Raw genomic sequence first — 17,009 nt, forward strand, 5'->3', positions numbered from 1 at the left:
TTCAGCACTATCACACTTTGAATGACAATTGTGCGGTCATGCAACATTGTATCCATAGGAAACTTTTATCATTTTTTCACACAATAGAGTTTTCTTTTGGTGGTATTTAATCTCCACTGGGTGTTTTATTTTTTGTGCTATAAACAAAAAAAGAGCAAAAAATTTGAAAAAAAAAAGGTTTTTCTTTGTTTCTATTATAAAATTTTGCAAACAGGTAATTTTTCTCCTTCACTGATGTTCATTAATGAGGCTACACTGATAAGCAGCACTGATGGCCACTGATAGGCAGGACTGATAGGCGAAACTGATGGGCACTGATAAGCGGCACTGATGAGGTGGCATGGATAGGCAGCACTGAAGGGCACTGATAGGCAGCACTGATAGGCAGCACTGAAGAGCTGACACTGATGATGCTGCATTATTATGCAGCAATGATATGCACTGATAGACGGCACTGATGGGCATTGATAAGCAGCACTGATGGGCAGCTCTGATGGGCACTGATGGGTGGCACTGAATCATGGCACTGACTGGTGGCACTGACTGGTGGCACTGCTGGGCAGAACTGATGGGTGGCACTGCTGGGTGGCACAGCTGGGCATAGGTGGGTGGCACTGCTGGGCACAGGTGGGTAGCACTTGTGGGTAGTACTGCTGGGCACTGATCATCAGTGCCCTGATGATCAGTACCGATCTGTTTTCTGACAATTGCCGGTTATCAGCAGTACTTTCCTCATGCTGTGACAGCGTGAGGAAAGTGCAGCCAATAACCAGAAACTGCATTTACCCGGTGATCTGCTGTGTCATTGGACACAGCTGATCAAGTGGTAAAAGGCCGCTGTGATTGGCCTTTTACCACAGCATGTGATCAGCTGTGTCCGTAGGACACAGTGATCATGGAGATTGCTGGGTGCACGCTGCTGGGGGCACGCAGGAGGGCGTGTTCTGGGAGGACGTCTGATGACGCCCTCCCAGAACTGGACAACCGCGCTGTAGCCATCATTCGGCTATAGCGGGGTTGGTGAGTTGTTACAGAGAAAGGTTTTCAGGGATCATCTAAAGGTGGATAGATTAGGAGATATCCAGACAGATTGGGGTAGGGAGTTCCATTGGATGGGAGAAGCTAGGGAGAAGTCCTGGAAGTGAACATGAGAGGAGGTGACACAGCAACTAGAGAGCAGGTCTTGGGAGGATCAAAGAGAGCAGTTTGGTTGATATTTTGAGACCAGGTTGGTGATGTAGCTGTGGGCAGAGTTGTGGATGGCTTTGTAAGTTGTTGTTAGTATTTTGAATTTTATTCGTTGGGCTAGTGGAAGCCAGTGGAGGGATTGGCAGAGAGGGGTAGCAGACACTGAACGGTTGGTAAGGTGGACGAGCAGTATTCATGATGGACTGGAGGTGGGATAGCCTATGTAATGGTAAGCCAATGAGGAGGGAGTTGCAGTAGTCGAGGTGAGAGATAACCAGGGAGTGAATTAGGAGCTTTGTGGTATCATTGGTTAAAAAGGGGCGTATTCTGGAGATGTTGCAGAGGTTGACGTGGCATGATTTGGACAGGGATTGGATGTGGGCCTGAAAGGATAGTTCAGAATCCAGGGTTACCCCTAGCACCCTGGCATGTAGGGATGGGTTGATAGTGGTGTTATTGATCCTGACAGAGAAATCAGGGGAAGAGGCACATGGGGGAGGAAATATTAGGAGCTCAGCTTTTGATAGATTGAGTTTTAGGAAGTGGTGTGACATCCAGTCTGATATGTCTGTTAGTAAATTGGTGATACGTGAGGAAACTGATGGGGTGAGCTGAGGAGTAGAGAGATAGATTTGTGTGTCAGCAGCATAGAAATGGCATTGGAAAACATGGGAAGCTATCAGCTGACCCAAGGAAGAAGTGTAGATCGAGGAGAGGTCCAAGGACAGAACTTTGGGGGATCCCGACAGTAAGAGGAGTAAGAGAGGAGGAAGTAGAGTTGTAAGTGACACTGAAGGTGCGGTGAGATAGGCAAGATTCGAACCAACGGAAAGTACAGTAACGGAGACCAAGTAAATAGAGGTTTCTTTTGAGGTGGGGGTGGTCAACTGTCAAAGGCAGCAGAGAGGTCCAAGAGTAAGAGTACGGAATAGTGACCATTGGTTTTAGCAGTGTGTAAGTTGTTTGTGAGTTTTAGGGGAGCAGATTCTGTGGAGTGCTGTGGGCAAAATCCAGACTGAAGAGGATCAAGAAGGTTATTCTCAATAAGGTGGCAGCTCAGCCAGTTGTAGACTAGACGTTCAAGGAGTTTGGAGGCAAAAGGGAGTAAGGAGATGGGTCTTAGGTTGCTAAATTTGGTGAGGTCCAGTGAGGCCTTTTTAAGTATGGGGGTGACTTTCGCATGTTTTAGAGAGTTGGGGAAGATGCCAGTAGAAAGGGAGAGATTGAAGATATGAGCTAAAAAATGAAGGATAGAGCCAGAGGGTGACTGTAGTATTTGCGAGGGAACAGGGTCCAGGGGGCAGGTGCTTAGGTGGGCTTTAGAAAAAAGTTTACCAACCTCCTCTATAGTAGCTGGGTTAAACAAGGGAAGTATAAATTGTGCAGGTGGACAAGGAGTGTAGGGTGAGGGAAATATCTGTACAGTGAAGATCTCGTCACGAATTGTATCAATTATTATATTTATTATTTTTTAAGTGATTAGCGATATCCTGGGCAGTGAGTGAGTTAGTGGGTGGAGGTAAAGAAGGACGAAGTTGAGAGTTAAAGGTAGAAAAGAGTTGACAGGGATTGCGTGAGAGGATGGTAATGAGAATTATAAAATAGATCTGTTTGGCAGTGTGGAGACAAGAATTGTATTTGTGAAGGGCAGATTTATATTGGTCAAAGTCTTGCTGGGTCTTAGTCTTAGGCCATAAACGCACGGAAATATTTTTTGAGGCATCTGGTATTGTCTGTTTGCCAGGGCTGTAGATGTCGGGGCCTCATTCTGTGTGTAGTGAGGGGGGCCAATATGTCTACGGAATATCTTTGGGACCCCCAGGTCACCATAACTAGTGTCCCCATTGGACGATTTCCCCTATATTACTTTTCTGGGGACAACCCAGAATTTGGTATTTTCCTTTACTTTCACTTTCAATGATAATGGTAAACAGGACAAATAAAGAGGGTAAATCTCCCTGACGGTGCCACAGACAACAGTAAAAGCTGACCGGTGTACTAATCCATCTTTCACCTGTCCAAAACTAAAAAAATGTTTTCCCTTTAATTAAATTCCCATACCACCCCCAGCTACTCAGTCACATGCAAGAAAAACAGTTTTTTTTTTTAGTTATTCTCCAAAGATAATTGGTCATTTAAAGAAAACCTAAAGTGTAAACCCTAAAAATAAACTTTCTTTTCTTTCCTCCTTTTTGGTGTTTCAAATATTTAATTGAAAGCACTGTGCTATATCTGTTCGGTAAGTGGATAAAAACCTTTTGATCTTTTCAGAAATTCTGAGCTGCCCTGGTCACTTTTCCTTTGTTATCTCAAGGAGTCTTATCAGCCCTTCCAGATCTTATCTTGGCCTTCACACACTTCCCTCCTATGTTGTGGAGATGAGGGGAGGGGTGTTCTGTAGTTCAGCAAAAGGCAAGTGGGCAGGGCTGGCACCATTTCTTGTGACTTCAGCTTAGAAAAGGCAGTGTTGTCAGCCCCCAAAATTATAAACTAAGCGCATTTCTAGCAGATCAGCAGATTTTTTTCTGCAAGGTCTTTCAAGGCATACAATATGGTAAATGTATTGCAGAGATATACTGCATATGTTTTTTTGCTTTTTTTTTTTCTATCAGGCTAAGTCTGCGTTTTTACTCCGGATTAGTCATTGCTCAAAAAACAGGTTTCAAAACAAGTCAGCAATGACAGATGAAATCTGATAGGTGGCTGTAAACACTTTTCATACACAAGCCTTACTGCACTGAGGCAAAACATGTTTCATGGCAGTAACATTCATTTTGGTACTGCTGCAACTTCCGTTCTAACAATGATGAATGGCATTTGGAAGGCTGAATAATCTGGTGAATTGAAGCAGTGAATCTGTGTCTCTGGAGGCAGCAGGGCTCTGACTCACCCGCCTGCTTGCAGCACAAGGCAGGTTTCCTACTCTCTGTCGCACAAAAGGCATTTGTATTCTGCCTGTAATCGGCTCACTGTGACGTTCCCTCACCTTGAGTGGTTTAGCGGAGCATTTGCGCAATGACAAATTATTTCATATTCCCTCTATGCAACATGCCCCACTGCAGTGTTTTGATGTTTAATGAAGCAAACTGGAGATTGGGGATGTTATGGAAATGCTTTTATCTCATTGTGAATGATAATATAACGGTGCAAGCCAGGGACCTGCATTGTGTGCCATCTAATGTGTCTGTTCCCAGCCTGTTAAAGTGCAATCAAAAGCAAGTATAAAAAAATCAGTTTTCATTGCAGTAATGTATTTGTTAGAGAATCATTAAATCAAAACTTCAGGTTAGCAGAAAACTACACAGATAAAATGCATTGGGAGTTGTTTTACCTAAATTTGTATCTCTGTCCATCCATTTCTGAAATTTACACAGCTCTGCCACACAGCACAGGGAAGGAAACCTGATTTTTCTCTGCTGCAGTTAGGTAACACTTAGGTACAGGTCACATCCATGCAAGGTGGCCACACATGTACATACTGTAGATGTGCACTTATAGACATATTTTATATGTGCACAAAAATCAGAAATTGTTGTGCGCTAAAAAGGCACATACGTAATCAAGGTGCATTGGGGTGTCATTAAAAGAGAAGAATGGACTTGTAAAAAAATAAACATTTATACTCACCTCGGTGGATGCAGCATCGATGCTGCATGTGCCCCCTGCCGGCTCTGCAGTGAGAACTGAGCGATCAAACACCGTAAGAGGGACTAGTAGCAGGGGCATAAATACAGGAATCAAATTGCAACCCAACCCCATGCTCCAGGGGGCCTGTGTGGCTCCCCTGTACACCTAGATAGGAGGTGCAGTGGGGGCAGCATATACAGGAACCAATGCCCTCCACTTTCCTGCAGCCTTTAAGCCTTTAATAAAAAAATAATATAATCAAATAAAAAAACTACTGGCACCAATGATGGAACCATCAGGGTCAAAAGGTCGCACTGGCGTTATGCCACCGTAGAAGGCCCCAGGACGGCAGGAAGGGGTCCCACTGCAGAACATGTGAAAGGGTCCCACTGCGGAACCTTAATAAAGGTAGTAAAGGGCCCCATACCCAATTGTTACCCATACCCTTAACATTTTACTAAACCCATGACACTGCATTCACTATATATATATATATATATATATATATATATTACCTATTTCTGGCAGGTACCTGCCCCCACTTCTGCTTTTACTGCCTAGATGATTGGAGCACAAGTCCTCTCCCCCCTCCGCGCCCGTAACCTCCTGGGACACGTTACAGGCCCCAGGAGGCTGTGGGTGCATACACAAAGCACAGTGCTTCTCGCTCATGCACAATGGGAATCCGGCTGTGAAGGGCCAGGGAGTCACAGCCGACTTCCCATATTCGAGATAGCGGCACCAGGGACTGGAAAACTGAGGAAGAACCAGCCTGGTGGAGGACAGTGCTAGATCCCTGAATAGGAAAGTGTCATTTGTAGCTGCTGAGTTTTAAGGTTTTTTTTTCCAGCTGAAGAACCTCTTTAAAGTGGAGCTATACTGCATCACAAATCAAAAACACTATTTAATTAATTTTTAATATTCAAAGCAAACTCCCCCACCCATCCATGTCACCATGGTTTATTTGAAAAACACCCCCTAGCATTTCTGGCCACGGCCATCTTGAGTAAGGGCAGATGTGTTCATGTATCATTTACTTCTTGGAATCCAGCTGCCCTTAACTCAGGCATGCAGACAGGAGGGTGGGCTTATCTGATAAAACCCTTCCTCCCCTCCTGAAGACTAGCCTAGCCCTGGAAACCAGGAAGTAACTGAAGAAATGTAAAAAAAAAATACAATATGATAAACTTTCCTATCTATTTAAATGCTAGCAATATAAGGATTAAAAATAGTCTATGTAGATTGAAAGAGTGAAGCTCCTCTTTAAAGCGGAGCTCCACCCAAAAGGGGAAGTTCCGCTTTAAAGTCTGGTCCCCCGTTCCCCATTAAGGACTGGCACCTTTGGGGAGTGGGGGGGGAGAGGATACCCGAAATTGAAAGGTACTCGCTCTAACTTCTGCTGCGATCGCCTAGGCGATTGGAAGCGGAAGTTGCCCTCCTACCCTTCTTCCCCGTAGTGTTCTGGGACACGTGACAGGTCCCAGAAGACTATGGGGCCATTCACGAAGTGCAGCACTACTCATGCATGCGCAGTGGGCACCCGGTTGTGAAGCCGCAAGCTGTCACAGTCAGGTGCCCACACTGAAGATGCCGGCACCTGGAACAGCAGACGGCTGGTGAAACAGGCTGCGGGGAGGACACTGCGGGATCGTGGGACAGGTTTTTTGAAAAGTCAGGTTTTTTGAAAGTCAGCAGCTACAGTTTTTGTAGCTGCTGACTTTTATTTTTGTACAGTGTATGTGGAACTCCGTTTTAAATACTTATTAGCCACTGACTTGGAACACTCATACAGCAAATGAAAAGTCAGGTTTCCTTATCTCTGCACTTTTTCAAGGTCATTGATTCATACAAATGCTGAAGCCAAAGACTCAGCGTAATAGTCAGGCACTCAGTATTTTCAGATGTGGAAATCAGCAGCCTACTATCAGCAATGAAAGAACTACTTCAGACCACTGCAGAAAGAATTCAAAACAGGCAGCCACATGTTCTTTGTAAATCTACCTGGGCTAGTGGCACACTGTAGTGATACTATACAGTAACATCGCTGTATCTGCTTTTGTGATGATTCATAAAAACTGTGTATAAAAGATGTGACAACCATCCATGTTGAGGCTTTATCTTGCTAAAAGATCCCTGTGTCTTTAAGTCAGATTGTTGCTGGAAAGCATTATATTTACAATGTAAAGTATTTTGAGCCATGTGTGTAGGTTCACATATACTGTATGCATTTTTTAGTTCCTTTACCATTTAACCTTATCTCCTAAGGGACCCATTCAGATCTATGGATTTTTCTGCAATACATTTTTTGGAAAGGTGCAGGTAATTTTTTACATGTAGAATGATGTGTTTTTGGCTCCATAGAGTTCATTGTAATTGCATCCACAACACATGAAAAACACATGTACATGCATTTTTTAGGTGCATTTTCCTGCAGGACAACAGACACCTCCTCATAGCAAGATCAACACTTCCCAAAAAATGCAAAACGCAATAAAAGCGCATCATAAAAGAGCATGAAAAAACACAAAAATGCACTGGAAATCACGCCACAAAAACGTATCAACCACACATGCATAGATGTGAACCTAGCCTAAGGCAGTCTTTCTTAACCTTTTTAGCATGGTGGAACCTTTGAAATAACTTTCAGTGTTGTGGTGAATGGAAGAATGCTCCTTATATTTGTGGTCATTGGGACAAATGCACTTTCTTTTGATGGTCAGTGGGAATACTGCTCCTTGCAGTATTGGTCAGTGGGAAGAGTGCCCCCGTCCACCCTTAAAGATAGCCAAAAAGAATATTGGTGTCAGTGGTTACTTAGAGGCAGAAATTGCTCATTACTCAAGGAACCCAAGCAACCCTGGTTGAGAAATTCTGGTCTAAGAATTGTGTAGACAGATGTTGTCAAATGCTATCTTTTGCATCTGCATGCAGAGCAGGCCCAAATATGTTCTGTAACACCTGCAAAACATTAGGTTACCTGGTTGGGGATCTGGGGGATGCAGGTGGAAGGTAATAGATCCAAAGGTCAATGGTGTGTCAAAGGACACATTAGTGACATTGCAGCATGTGGGAGAAAAAGGCATGTGACTTATCTGTAAAATTCCTTTCTTGGAGTACATCACAGGCAGGGGCGTATCTACCGCAAGGCAAACAAGGCATTTTCCTTGGGTTGCATTTTACAAAGGGCAGCGCTACCCTCAGGCAGAAGGGACACATGTGAGTGGCAGGGCCGCCATCAGTAGGGGAAAAGCCAACAAACAAGTAGGGGGACAGGCTACAGAGTAGGGCAGACTGGTGGTCGGATCCCCGGTGTGCACAGGGCTGTGCAAGCAGGCTCCAGTCAGGATCCGCAGCATGCGCCGGGTTGTGCAGGATGAGTGAAGTCAGGGAGTGCCAGCAAAGGGCCTGGGGAAGTGTAGGAAGAAGAGGACGAGGTCAGGGTGGAGAAGCCCCCCTGCTCTTTGCTGCAGCTGTCGCTGGAGATCCTGGCACCAGATCTTGACACCATCTGGAGGAGCCGCTGCTGGACAGGTAAGAGCGTGGAGGATTGCTGCTTCCCCACTCCTGTCATGCTGCCCCTTCCCCCCCCGTCCTGCTGCCTCCAACCTGTCCTGCTCCCCCCCATCCTGCTGCCTCCTTCATGCTGCCCTCCTTCTGTACCACTGCCCCCCTCCTTTTCTGCTGCCCCCACCTGTCCCACTGCCCCCTCACCTCTCCCGCTGCTCCCTCCTGTCCTGCGCCCACGACATCATGCTGCCCCCCACCTGTCCCGCCGCCCTCTATCTGTCCCGCTGCTCCCCCTGTCCCGCTGCCCCCCACCTGTCCAGCTGCCCCCTCCTGTCTCGCTGCCCCCCCACCTGTCCCATTGCTCCCCTGCTGTCTCATTGCCCACCACCTGTCCTGTGCCCCCCCTCTCCTGAGGCCCACCCTTTCACTCTGCCTCCCTCTTGTCCTGCTGCCCTGCACTTGTCCCACTGCCCCCCTCCTATCCTGCTGCCTGTTCCTGTCCTGCTGCTCCCCTCTTGTCATGCTGCCCCCATTGTCATGCTCTGCCCCTCCTATCCTGTCCCGAAGGGCTGGATCTTAAACAAGAAGGAGTAATACAAATTTAGATGGAGGGGCTTCTGATTTTAGTCTTGCCTAGGGCAGCAAAATACACAACTGATCACAGGGCACATGTGAGTTATCTCTTAGAGCATTGGGTTATGCTTTACCTTCAGGTGATTAGACACTGGCAAACTGCGAAGCTTGATTTCCAGCATTGCCTCAGTTTTGTAAACAAGCAATAGAGATTGGAATCAGAAGGGAGAGACCTGTATCCTGTGATGTACTCCAAGAAAGGGAAAAGTCAAAAATCCCATTTTCTTAATAGTACATCACAGGACAGAGAAGAGTTAATTCTTAAATTCTTATACCATTGGCACAAAAGCAATCCAACAAAGATGAATAACTGAGAAGGCCCTCCTGTAGGACTTTGCAACGGAGGCTGGTGTCTGCTGAGGTTTACACATCCACATGTAAAACTTAGAGAATGTAAAAGCAGAGGATCAGGTGGCCTTCTTTTAGGCCTGGGAAATTGAGGCCTATTGTTGAAAAGCCCACAACACTCCAACACCTCTGGTTAAGAAGGAATGAGAGGGACCCTACTTTTCAGATTGTAAGCCTTGGTGACAATTTTTTTACCCCACCTAGCAATTGTAGATACAGAAGTAGCCTGTCTCTTCTGGGGGCCTTCTTACAACATAAACAAATGATCAGATTGAAGAATTAAAGCAGTGGCTGCAATGTATACTTGCAGAGTCTTGACCACACACAGGCAGTGGAGAGAAATCCCTTAGAATGTTTGTAGCTGGACAAATGAAAGACAACACAATGTCCTGCTTTAAATGAAATGCCAAGACCACCTTAAACAGAAATGAAATTTGTGGTCACAGAGCAACCCTGTCCTTGTGAAGTACAATAAAAGGTTCCTTGCAGGACAAAGCGGCAAGCTCAGACACCCTCCTAACTGAGCTGATAACCTTGAGAAAGACAATCTTGCTTGACAGAAGATGGCCGAAACTATTAGACAATTAGGCCGAAACTATGGCCTTTAAAAGAATGACAACACCAAACTGAGGTCCCAGAGAGTTAGAAGGAAGTGAACTGGTGGTACAGTTAGTGCCACCCCTTGCACAAGGACTCTGACCAAGGAGTTAGAAGCAAACACAACCCAAAAAGGCTGGTGTACGGGTGCAGCCAGTACTGCATGGAGCTGTGCAGCAGATGTATTACTCAGCTGGTGCTCTGTTGTAAAATGTCCAAATTCCAAAATGGCACCTGCACATGTGCAGTGTGTCCTCTCAGCCACACCTGTGCATTAGCACAGGCGGGTGGGCTATACATTCATAATGTTACACGCAAAATGGCCACCCTGTGATCTAATCCAGGTAGCACGCACAGCACCAGCATGCAGGTCCAGTACCGTCTAGAGCTGCCCATCAAACCGGTACAATGAAGCTCAGAGGCACAGTGGAGAAACCAATGACCACACCTCAATCCCCTAAATGCCCAGAATCAGGAACAGCACAAGGGACCCCTAAAAAATGGCGGAACTTATATCACTTATTGAAAAGAGAAAAACAGTGGTACTATTGCCCAAACAGACCTCCATTCATTTGAGCCTGCAGATTCTCGATCCTGTAACGTTTTATGCTATGGTTTACTGAATAAAGATTAGATTTTAGAGCCACATCGGTTGTGCAGATCAAATTTATGGACAGGAACTTACATCACACATAGCAGAGCCAACACACAGTTCAAGCTTCTCCTCATGCACCTGGTCAGGCATACCCTACAGGGTTGTCAGGGACTGGGTTCTGCCTCAGCAGCCAGTGGCCCTGGACTTGTACAGCATCCCACCAGCCAACTTACTCAAGGCAATTGCCTACCAAGATGAGTGCCACCTACGGAATCCAGCGCCAATGAAGCTTAGAGGTCTTCCCCATTCTTGCCACCAGGGTCCAGGTACAGTCTTTCTGGGATATAACTATCTGTAGGGGCTGATCTGAAAAAATGCTACTGCTAAAAATCAATGAGTCTCAGCAGACAAATGCAGTTGTAGCAGAATTCTTGTGCATTTGACCAGAGAGACTCTCTCAGCAGTAAGAGACAGTTCCATCACCTACAGAGAGTAGCAAAACACTGAGGCAATACTGGGAATGGGAGGGGTTATGCTAGACAGGGTCATGCGTTGCTTTTTGCCATGTTTAATCACCTTGAGATGGTGCAAATCCCAGTGTTCTAAGAATTAACGCACTTGTGTCCTGTGATATAAAAAGGGTTACATTGGGTTTTCATATATCGGCAATTCAGTATTTTAGTGAGGTACTGGATCTTTTGAGGTAACGCAAAGAACAGAGTCCTCACCTTATTTGCTGCATCCATGAATTTCACTCCTTTGTAAGAAACTGTTAGGATAATTGTGGGGACCTTCTTCATTTGCTCTGTTGATTTCTGAAAAATATAAATGACACAAATACATGTTGGGTTCTTTTTCATTTTAGGGATTTTTGCATGCTAAAGAAGACTACACCAGCTGTGGTCAAGCAATAGTCCACCAGGGGCCAAACCACCTACAAATGTTTTGTAATTGTAGCCTAGAGCCATGTAGCTTTTAAGGTCTTTTTATTTATTTAAAGAGTATGTTTAACCATTTTTTTTTAGTTTTGGATAGAGTAGGGAAGGGCAAAACTCCTGCTAGTTTATTTTTTTACTGTCAATGTACCATTGAGGAAATTTACCTTCACTTCTCATCCCAGAAACATAACAGGTATTTAGAGGAAGTCTATCAAAATACGGTGAATTCTCCTCTTAGACAGTTGTTTCTAGAACTGTTGTCCCCACACTGGACGATTTCCCCTTACCTCTTGTTCTGGAAAGAACTCCAAATTTTTGAACTTACCCTTACTTTCTTTCTTGGTTACAATGGACCCCGGTACAATTAGTGGAATGAGTTTCCCCAATGGGTACACTGACAACAATAAAAACTTGAAAGACTAAAATAAATAAAAGCCTAACCCTTCTCCACCCTATCCAAAAGTAAAAAAAGGGGTTTTGCCAGCCTAGCTGCCTAGAGATACACTTTAGGTTCAATGAAGTTAACAACACATCTATAACAGTACACAAGACAATGTACAGAAGGACAATACCTTGAAAATATCAAATAGCATGTCACACAGGCAAGGTAGCATATCCATCAAACAAGTACTGTGTTTAACACAAAACATAAATCTGGGGAACAAGACCAAGGAGGGAAAAGAAACCTAGAAGTTCCAGGGGAGGGAGGGCAGGATGCCAACGAAGAGATAATGAGCACTTTACTGCTGCCAAATCAACAAGCCCAGTGCTGAAAAGCCATGGAGGGTTCAAGATTTCACATTGCCTTTCCCAGCAAAAGGCCTGAAAAGTGTTACTTCCTATAGTCTGATTCCTGGTTTGGATCATCCACATTTCCCCCCTCCACCTACCCTCTTTTGAATACCCATGCACCCTTAATTCTTTTGTATTTTGTATATTTTTCCATGGGATCTTCAGTCAGGTTATGTGATGTCACAGGTACTCTTCTTCCTCCAGGGAAAGTTATAATACTGCAGCGAGAGATTATTTTAACTGGTACAGAGCAATGAACTCTTACGTTTTTATCTCAAATTGTGAAGTTGTTGCATATTCTGCAGGCTATTTCTACAAAAACTAGTCTTTTTAAATTCTCTGATCTACCCCTAGGGGATGAGGAAAGACTTTCCATTACCCTAATGCCATATGATTTTTTACATGGGTGTGTTTGGTTCTTTTGAGTTGCTTTTTTTGAGCAATTTTTGAAGGGTCTTGAATGGACGTTGAGTTGAACAAGATGAAGCAGTGTTCGCTTGCATATATTGTTGCTATGCAATATTTCAGTCTTTTCTTTTTTTTGGTTAGCCAAGGATATAGTAACATGTCTGCATAAATGCGACATTCCTGACATATCAGGATAAGCACCACTAGCATTGTTTTTAAAAAAAGCTTGTATCATAAATACCAGTCCTTGAGCACCAGTCAGGTGAATTTCTCTAGGTTGAAATGATGTAATTAGTCTGCTGCAGGCAATGATCAAAGTGAAACGCTGTAACTTTGCAGCACATTACAAGGTGTAGGATTACATAGTAAAGACTGCACAGATACCAGGATTTACATGATTATGTCTTCTCTAAATCTGGCCAAACATTAATTATCTTTCTTTTCATTCAATCATTAGGTTTAGGGGGAAAAATGACCCGATTTCCCCATCCACACATTCTTTGTGGATGTGGAAATTACTCCTGCTTTGCTATTGTGTTCTGAAACTGGGAGCCTTCCTCACCATCAGAACACACTGATCAGTGTTGCTGGGTATAGCCGACAGCACTGATCGTTCGGCAAAAGTTGATCAGCAGAATGACTTCTGTAAAACCAGTATGACCATACATGGATTGAAATTTGGCCGTTCCCTGGTTGAATTTCGATCCATGCATTGCCACCTTAGGCCAGCAATGAAGTATAATCTCTCTCCACATGATTCATAGTATGGTGATCACACAGACCAAACCAGTGAGTATGTCCTCTAAAACCTTTTAACCCTGAAAAGTTAAAGTTTTTCTCAACAAATTAAAACTTCCACTGTCTAAACTATTTTTACTCTATTTGAAAAATGTAGACTCTGGGCTGCCAAAAAATAGAATAAAATAAAAAAAGCTTACAAAAAGAACATTTAAATAAAGAAAAAAAGCACTTAGCAGTGAACAAAGACAATGGCAGTTCTGAATGGAGCTACATCTTTAATGCACAAGGACTAATCAAGATCATTGTCAGATTTAATCTTTGAAAAGAAAAACAGAACCCTCCAGAGGTTTATATTATGGGATGAGATGGAGTCACCTGCAATACCTCTTGTCGACTGACAGCGAATCTTGTTCCTATTCAATCTTTGCCTTTAATAAACCCACCAGATGCTTTCCCTCAAAGGAGTGAAAAATGAAAGTTAAGTGTACAGTGGTATAATGAAAATCAATGCATTTATAGTCCTTTGAAAGAAGCAGGGATGGAAAGGACCTGAGCTTCAACCCCGCTTGGGAATTGTCTTAAGGTTCATTGATTTTTTCTCTCGTTGCAGTGGATCATTGTCCCATTTCTCAAAGTCACCAGCACAGTGTGCATTATCTACATTTCAGTCTATCCATAAAGCTGTCAAGAGCTTGTGCACTCCATAAGGCACTCAGGGTCCGATTTATAACACTTGCCCTCCTAGGCCAACCGTCTTGTGCAATTCCCATCTGACTACAGTCTACTGGCTACCTTAGTAATAATCAAGATCAAATGTCATAGCCAAACAAAGCATGCTAAGGCTCAGGGTACAGAAGATGGAAGGGACATTTTGTAACCTCTGCTTTACCACCCTACTCTGCTAGGAGACTGGGTGGGCAGACCCTAATTGGGTGTAGTATAATACTACACAATATTACCCACAAAAATGCACAAACTACAGAGCGACCATAAGGATCTGTATAGCTCTAAAGCTGATCTCACTTGGCAGAGCAAGAGTTGATGGGAAAGGACAAGGAGCCTATTCTCTCAAATAAGTAATCCCTGACAGCACTGTAAAGTGAATTCTTGCTTCCACTGACATCTATCACTGCAGCATGCCTACTGACACTGACATCAAAGCTGGGACATTCATACTCCCATATTGTAATTTACATGCTGCTGACCCCTGCATTCTATATGCTATGTTGTATGTTCCATACTTTGGACCACCACACTCTATAAACTATGTTCAATGTTATATACAGTATTCCTACGTTCTGTACTGTACATTACATACATCGGACCCACCGAAGTAAGATGAATGTGCTCAATGCTCACTAGACAATTCATAAGTTGCCTAAATAAATGTAGAAAGCAAGGTGACTAAGTGGTTAAAACTCTTGCCATGCAGAATTCTGGGCTCAGATCCCACCATCTGAATGTTGTCTTGGATTCCCTTTATAATTTTTAGTTGCTTTACAGAACCCAAAAAACAACCTGGCTTCCACTAAAATTGGCAATTAATCTGTCAAACAGTACCGTAAATACATAGGCACACACTGTATGTACTTATGTACTATGTACAGTACACAGCAAATAGTACCTATTGGCCATGGCACCATTCATTCCTAAAGAAGGGATGTACTCCACTGGACTGTTGAAGGCCACCATGACTATGACTCTCCTTTGGAATGAATAGGACAGCTCCATACATGTGCACTATGAAGAGGACCCAGTGGGCACAGTTTCAAAGGAAAGGCTGTGTGGCACCAGATAAGGCCATATAGAGAAGATTTCTGGAATGGGGAGATAGGTAAGTATGTAATATTACAGGCTGCACTCAGCTGCGCTGAAGGTACAGTTGTTTGATAAAGCTTAGTATGTAAACTCAACATTTCATATTCCTGATATGTGCCTGCTGTACTATGTACATGTATGAAAAGGTATCCTGCTCACTTTCTATTGCTTCCTTTGTGTCCAAATGCTTGGTGTTTCCTGCCAGTCCCTCTGCTTTCCTATTAAAAACTGACTACACTAAGTAGCAGAACACACCGTGGTCAGTTTTCTAGCTGTGCTGGGAACTTGGTGTGCTCTCCTCCAATGATAAAGTTTATCCTGACACACCCCTTCTGCACAGCCATTCAATGGGAAATTCAGTGTGCTGCGGTCCCCCCCCCCCCCCCCCTTAGAGGGTACATGATCACTTATAAAACATTATATTTACATATTACATATACATTTTTTATATTTCTTTTTATAATATACACAAATGTTTTGCCTTTCATATCTATTGTAAACTGAATGGGTTGTTTTACAAGGTTTATGTATACTTTAACCAGTTCCTGCCCACTGGAGGGCAGATTGGATCATGTACATGTATGTCGACAGTCAAGGGGTGCACAGCATGCCTCTCCTGTGACCACTGTGTGGCTCTCAGTGCCTTGCTGCTTTGAGCAGCCGTGGTATCACACCATCGCTATGAGATCACTTGGATGTAAACGTAACTGTTATGACTGGATTTCATAACTGCTGTGCTTAGTACTGTGATGCTGTGATTCGCCCACAGCTATCACATGGTACCTGGGCTAATCACAGCACCCTGTACCATGTGATAGCTCTGGGATAAATCACAGCACACAATAGTAATCACAGCTGGTATGAATGTAACCCATTCATGACAGTTCAAAACATTGCTGTTACAGTGATCATCACTGTAACAGCAATCAAAATGTAAAAAAATAAATAAATATTCCAGATCACCCCCAGAGTAGTACAGTGTAACTATGGTGTTACACTATGGTGTATTAACTGATACTATTTTTGATTTTTTTTATTTTTTATTCTGACATGTTGGTGTTATATCTTTCACTTGGATGTTATAAGTTGCACTAAGTAACAGTACAGATGGATAAAACAAAAACTGTGTTTGTCTTCATTTCAGGCTGCAAAGCAACAAAATGTGATTATTTTAAAGGGGGTGATTCTTTTCTAAGCCCACTGTACCTCAGACTGTCTACTTTCCAAAAAAAGTGTCATTTGATGGATTTATACTGTCCTGGCATTTTAAAGGCCTCAAGAAATGAGATAGGCCGTTCGTACATCAGGATTGATCAAATTTCAAATATATATAGTATACACCATAGTTTATAGCACTATAACTTTCACACAAACCAATTAATATAAACCTATTGGGATTTTTTTTTTTTTACCAAAGACATGTAGCGGAATACATTTTGGCCTAAATTTATGAAGAAATCTGATTTCATTGGATATGCTTTATATCTATGAAACTAGAAAATATTGTTTTTTTCTTCCAAAAGTCTTTTTTTTTTGCTTATACAGCTAAAAAATGAAAAAACCTGGTGGTAATCAAATACCACCAAAGAAGCTCTATTTGTGTACAGTTCTGCCAGTTAATGTAGCTCAGTGCTGAATAGCAAAAAATGGCCTGGTCATGAAGGAGATACAAAATTCCAGACTTCAAGTGGTTAACTCAATGGACATATAAAAAAACATAAATAAATGCAGATATGTATATTTTAATAAATAATCAAATTTTTTTTAATGCAACTAGTGAAAATGCCTAAAAATCACTTGATTTCAGCCTGCTATAC

General features: G+C 43.2%; 1 protein-coding gene across 5 annotated transcripts in view; it reads right to left on the reverse strand.

Annotated features, from left to right (window-relative positions):
• LOC149467774 (ankyrin repeat and sterile alpha motif domain-containing protein 1B-like) overlaps nt 1-17,009 on the reverse strand; it is a 188,303-nt gene that overhangs the window by 12,661 nt on the left and 158,633 nt on the right. For all 5 annotated transcript variants that reach the window (XM_089671183.1, XM_089671181.1, XM_089671184.1 and 2 more), the window contains one exon: nt 11,224-11,310. In XM_089671183.1, coding sequence (XP_089527309.1) covers nt 11,224-11,310 — 87 coding nt within the window. The remainder of the gene's footprint in view (nt 1-11,223; nt 11,311-17,009) is intronic.

Source organism: Staurois parvus, unplaced genomic scaffold (assembly GCF_062004578.1).
Source record: "Staurois parvus isolate SC_StPar_1 unplaced genomic scaffold, SC_StPar_1.0 ptg000101l, whole genome shotgun sequence".
Lineage (NCBI taxonomy): Eukaryota > Metazoa > Chordata > Amphibia > Anura > Ranidae > Staurois > Staurois parvus.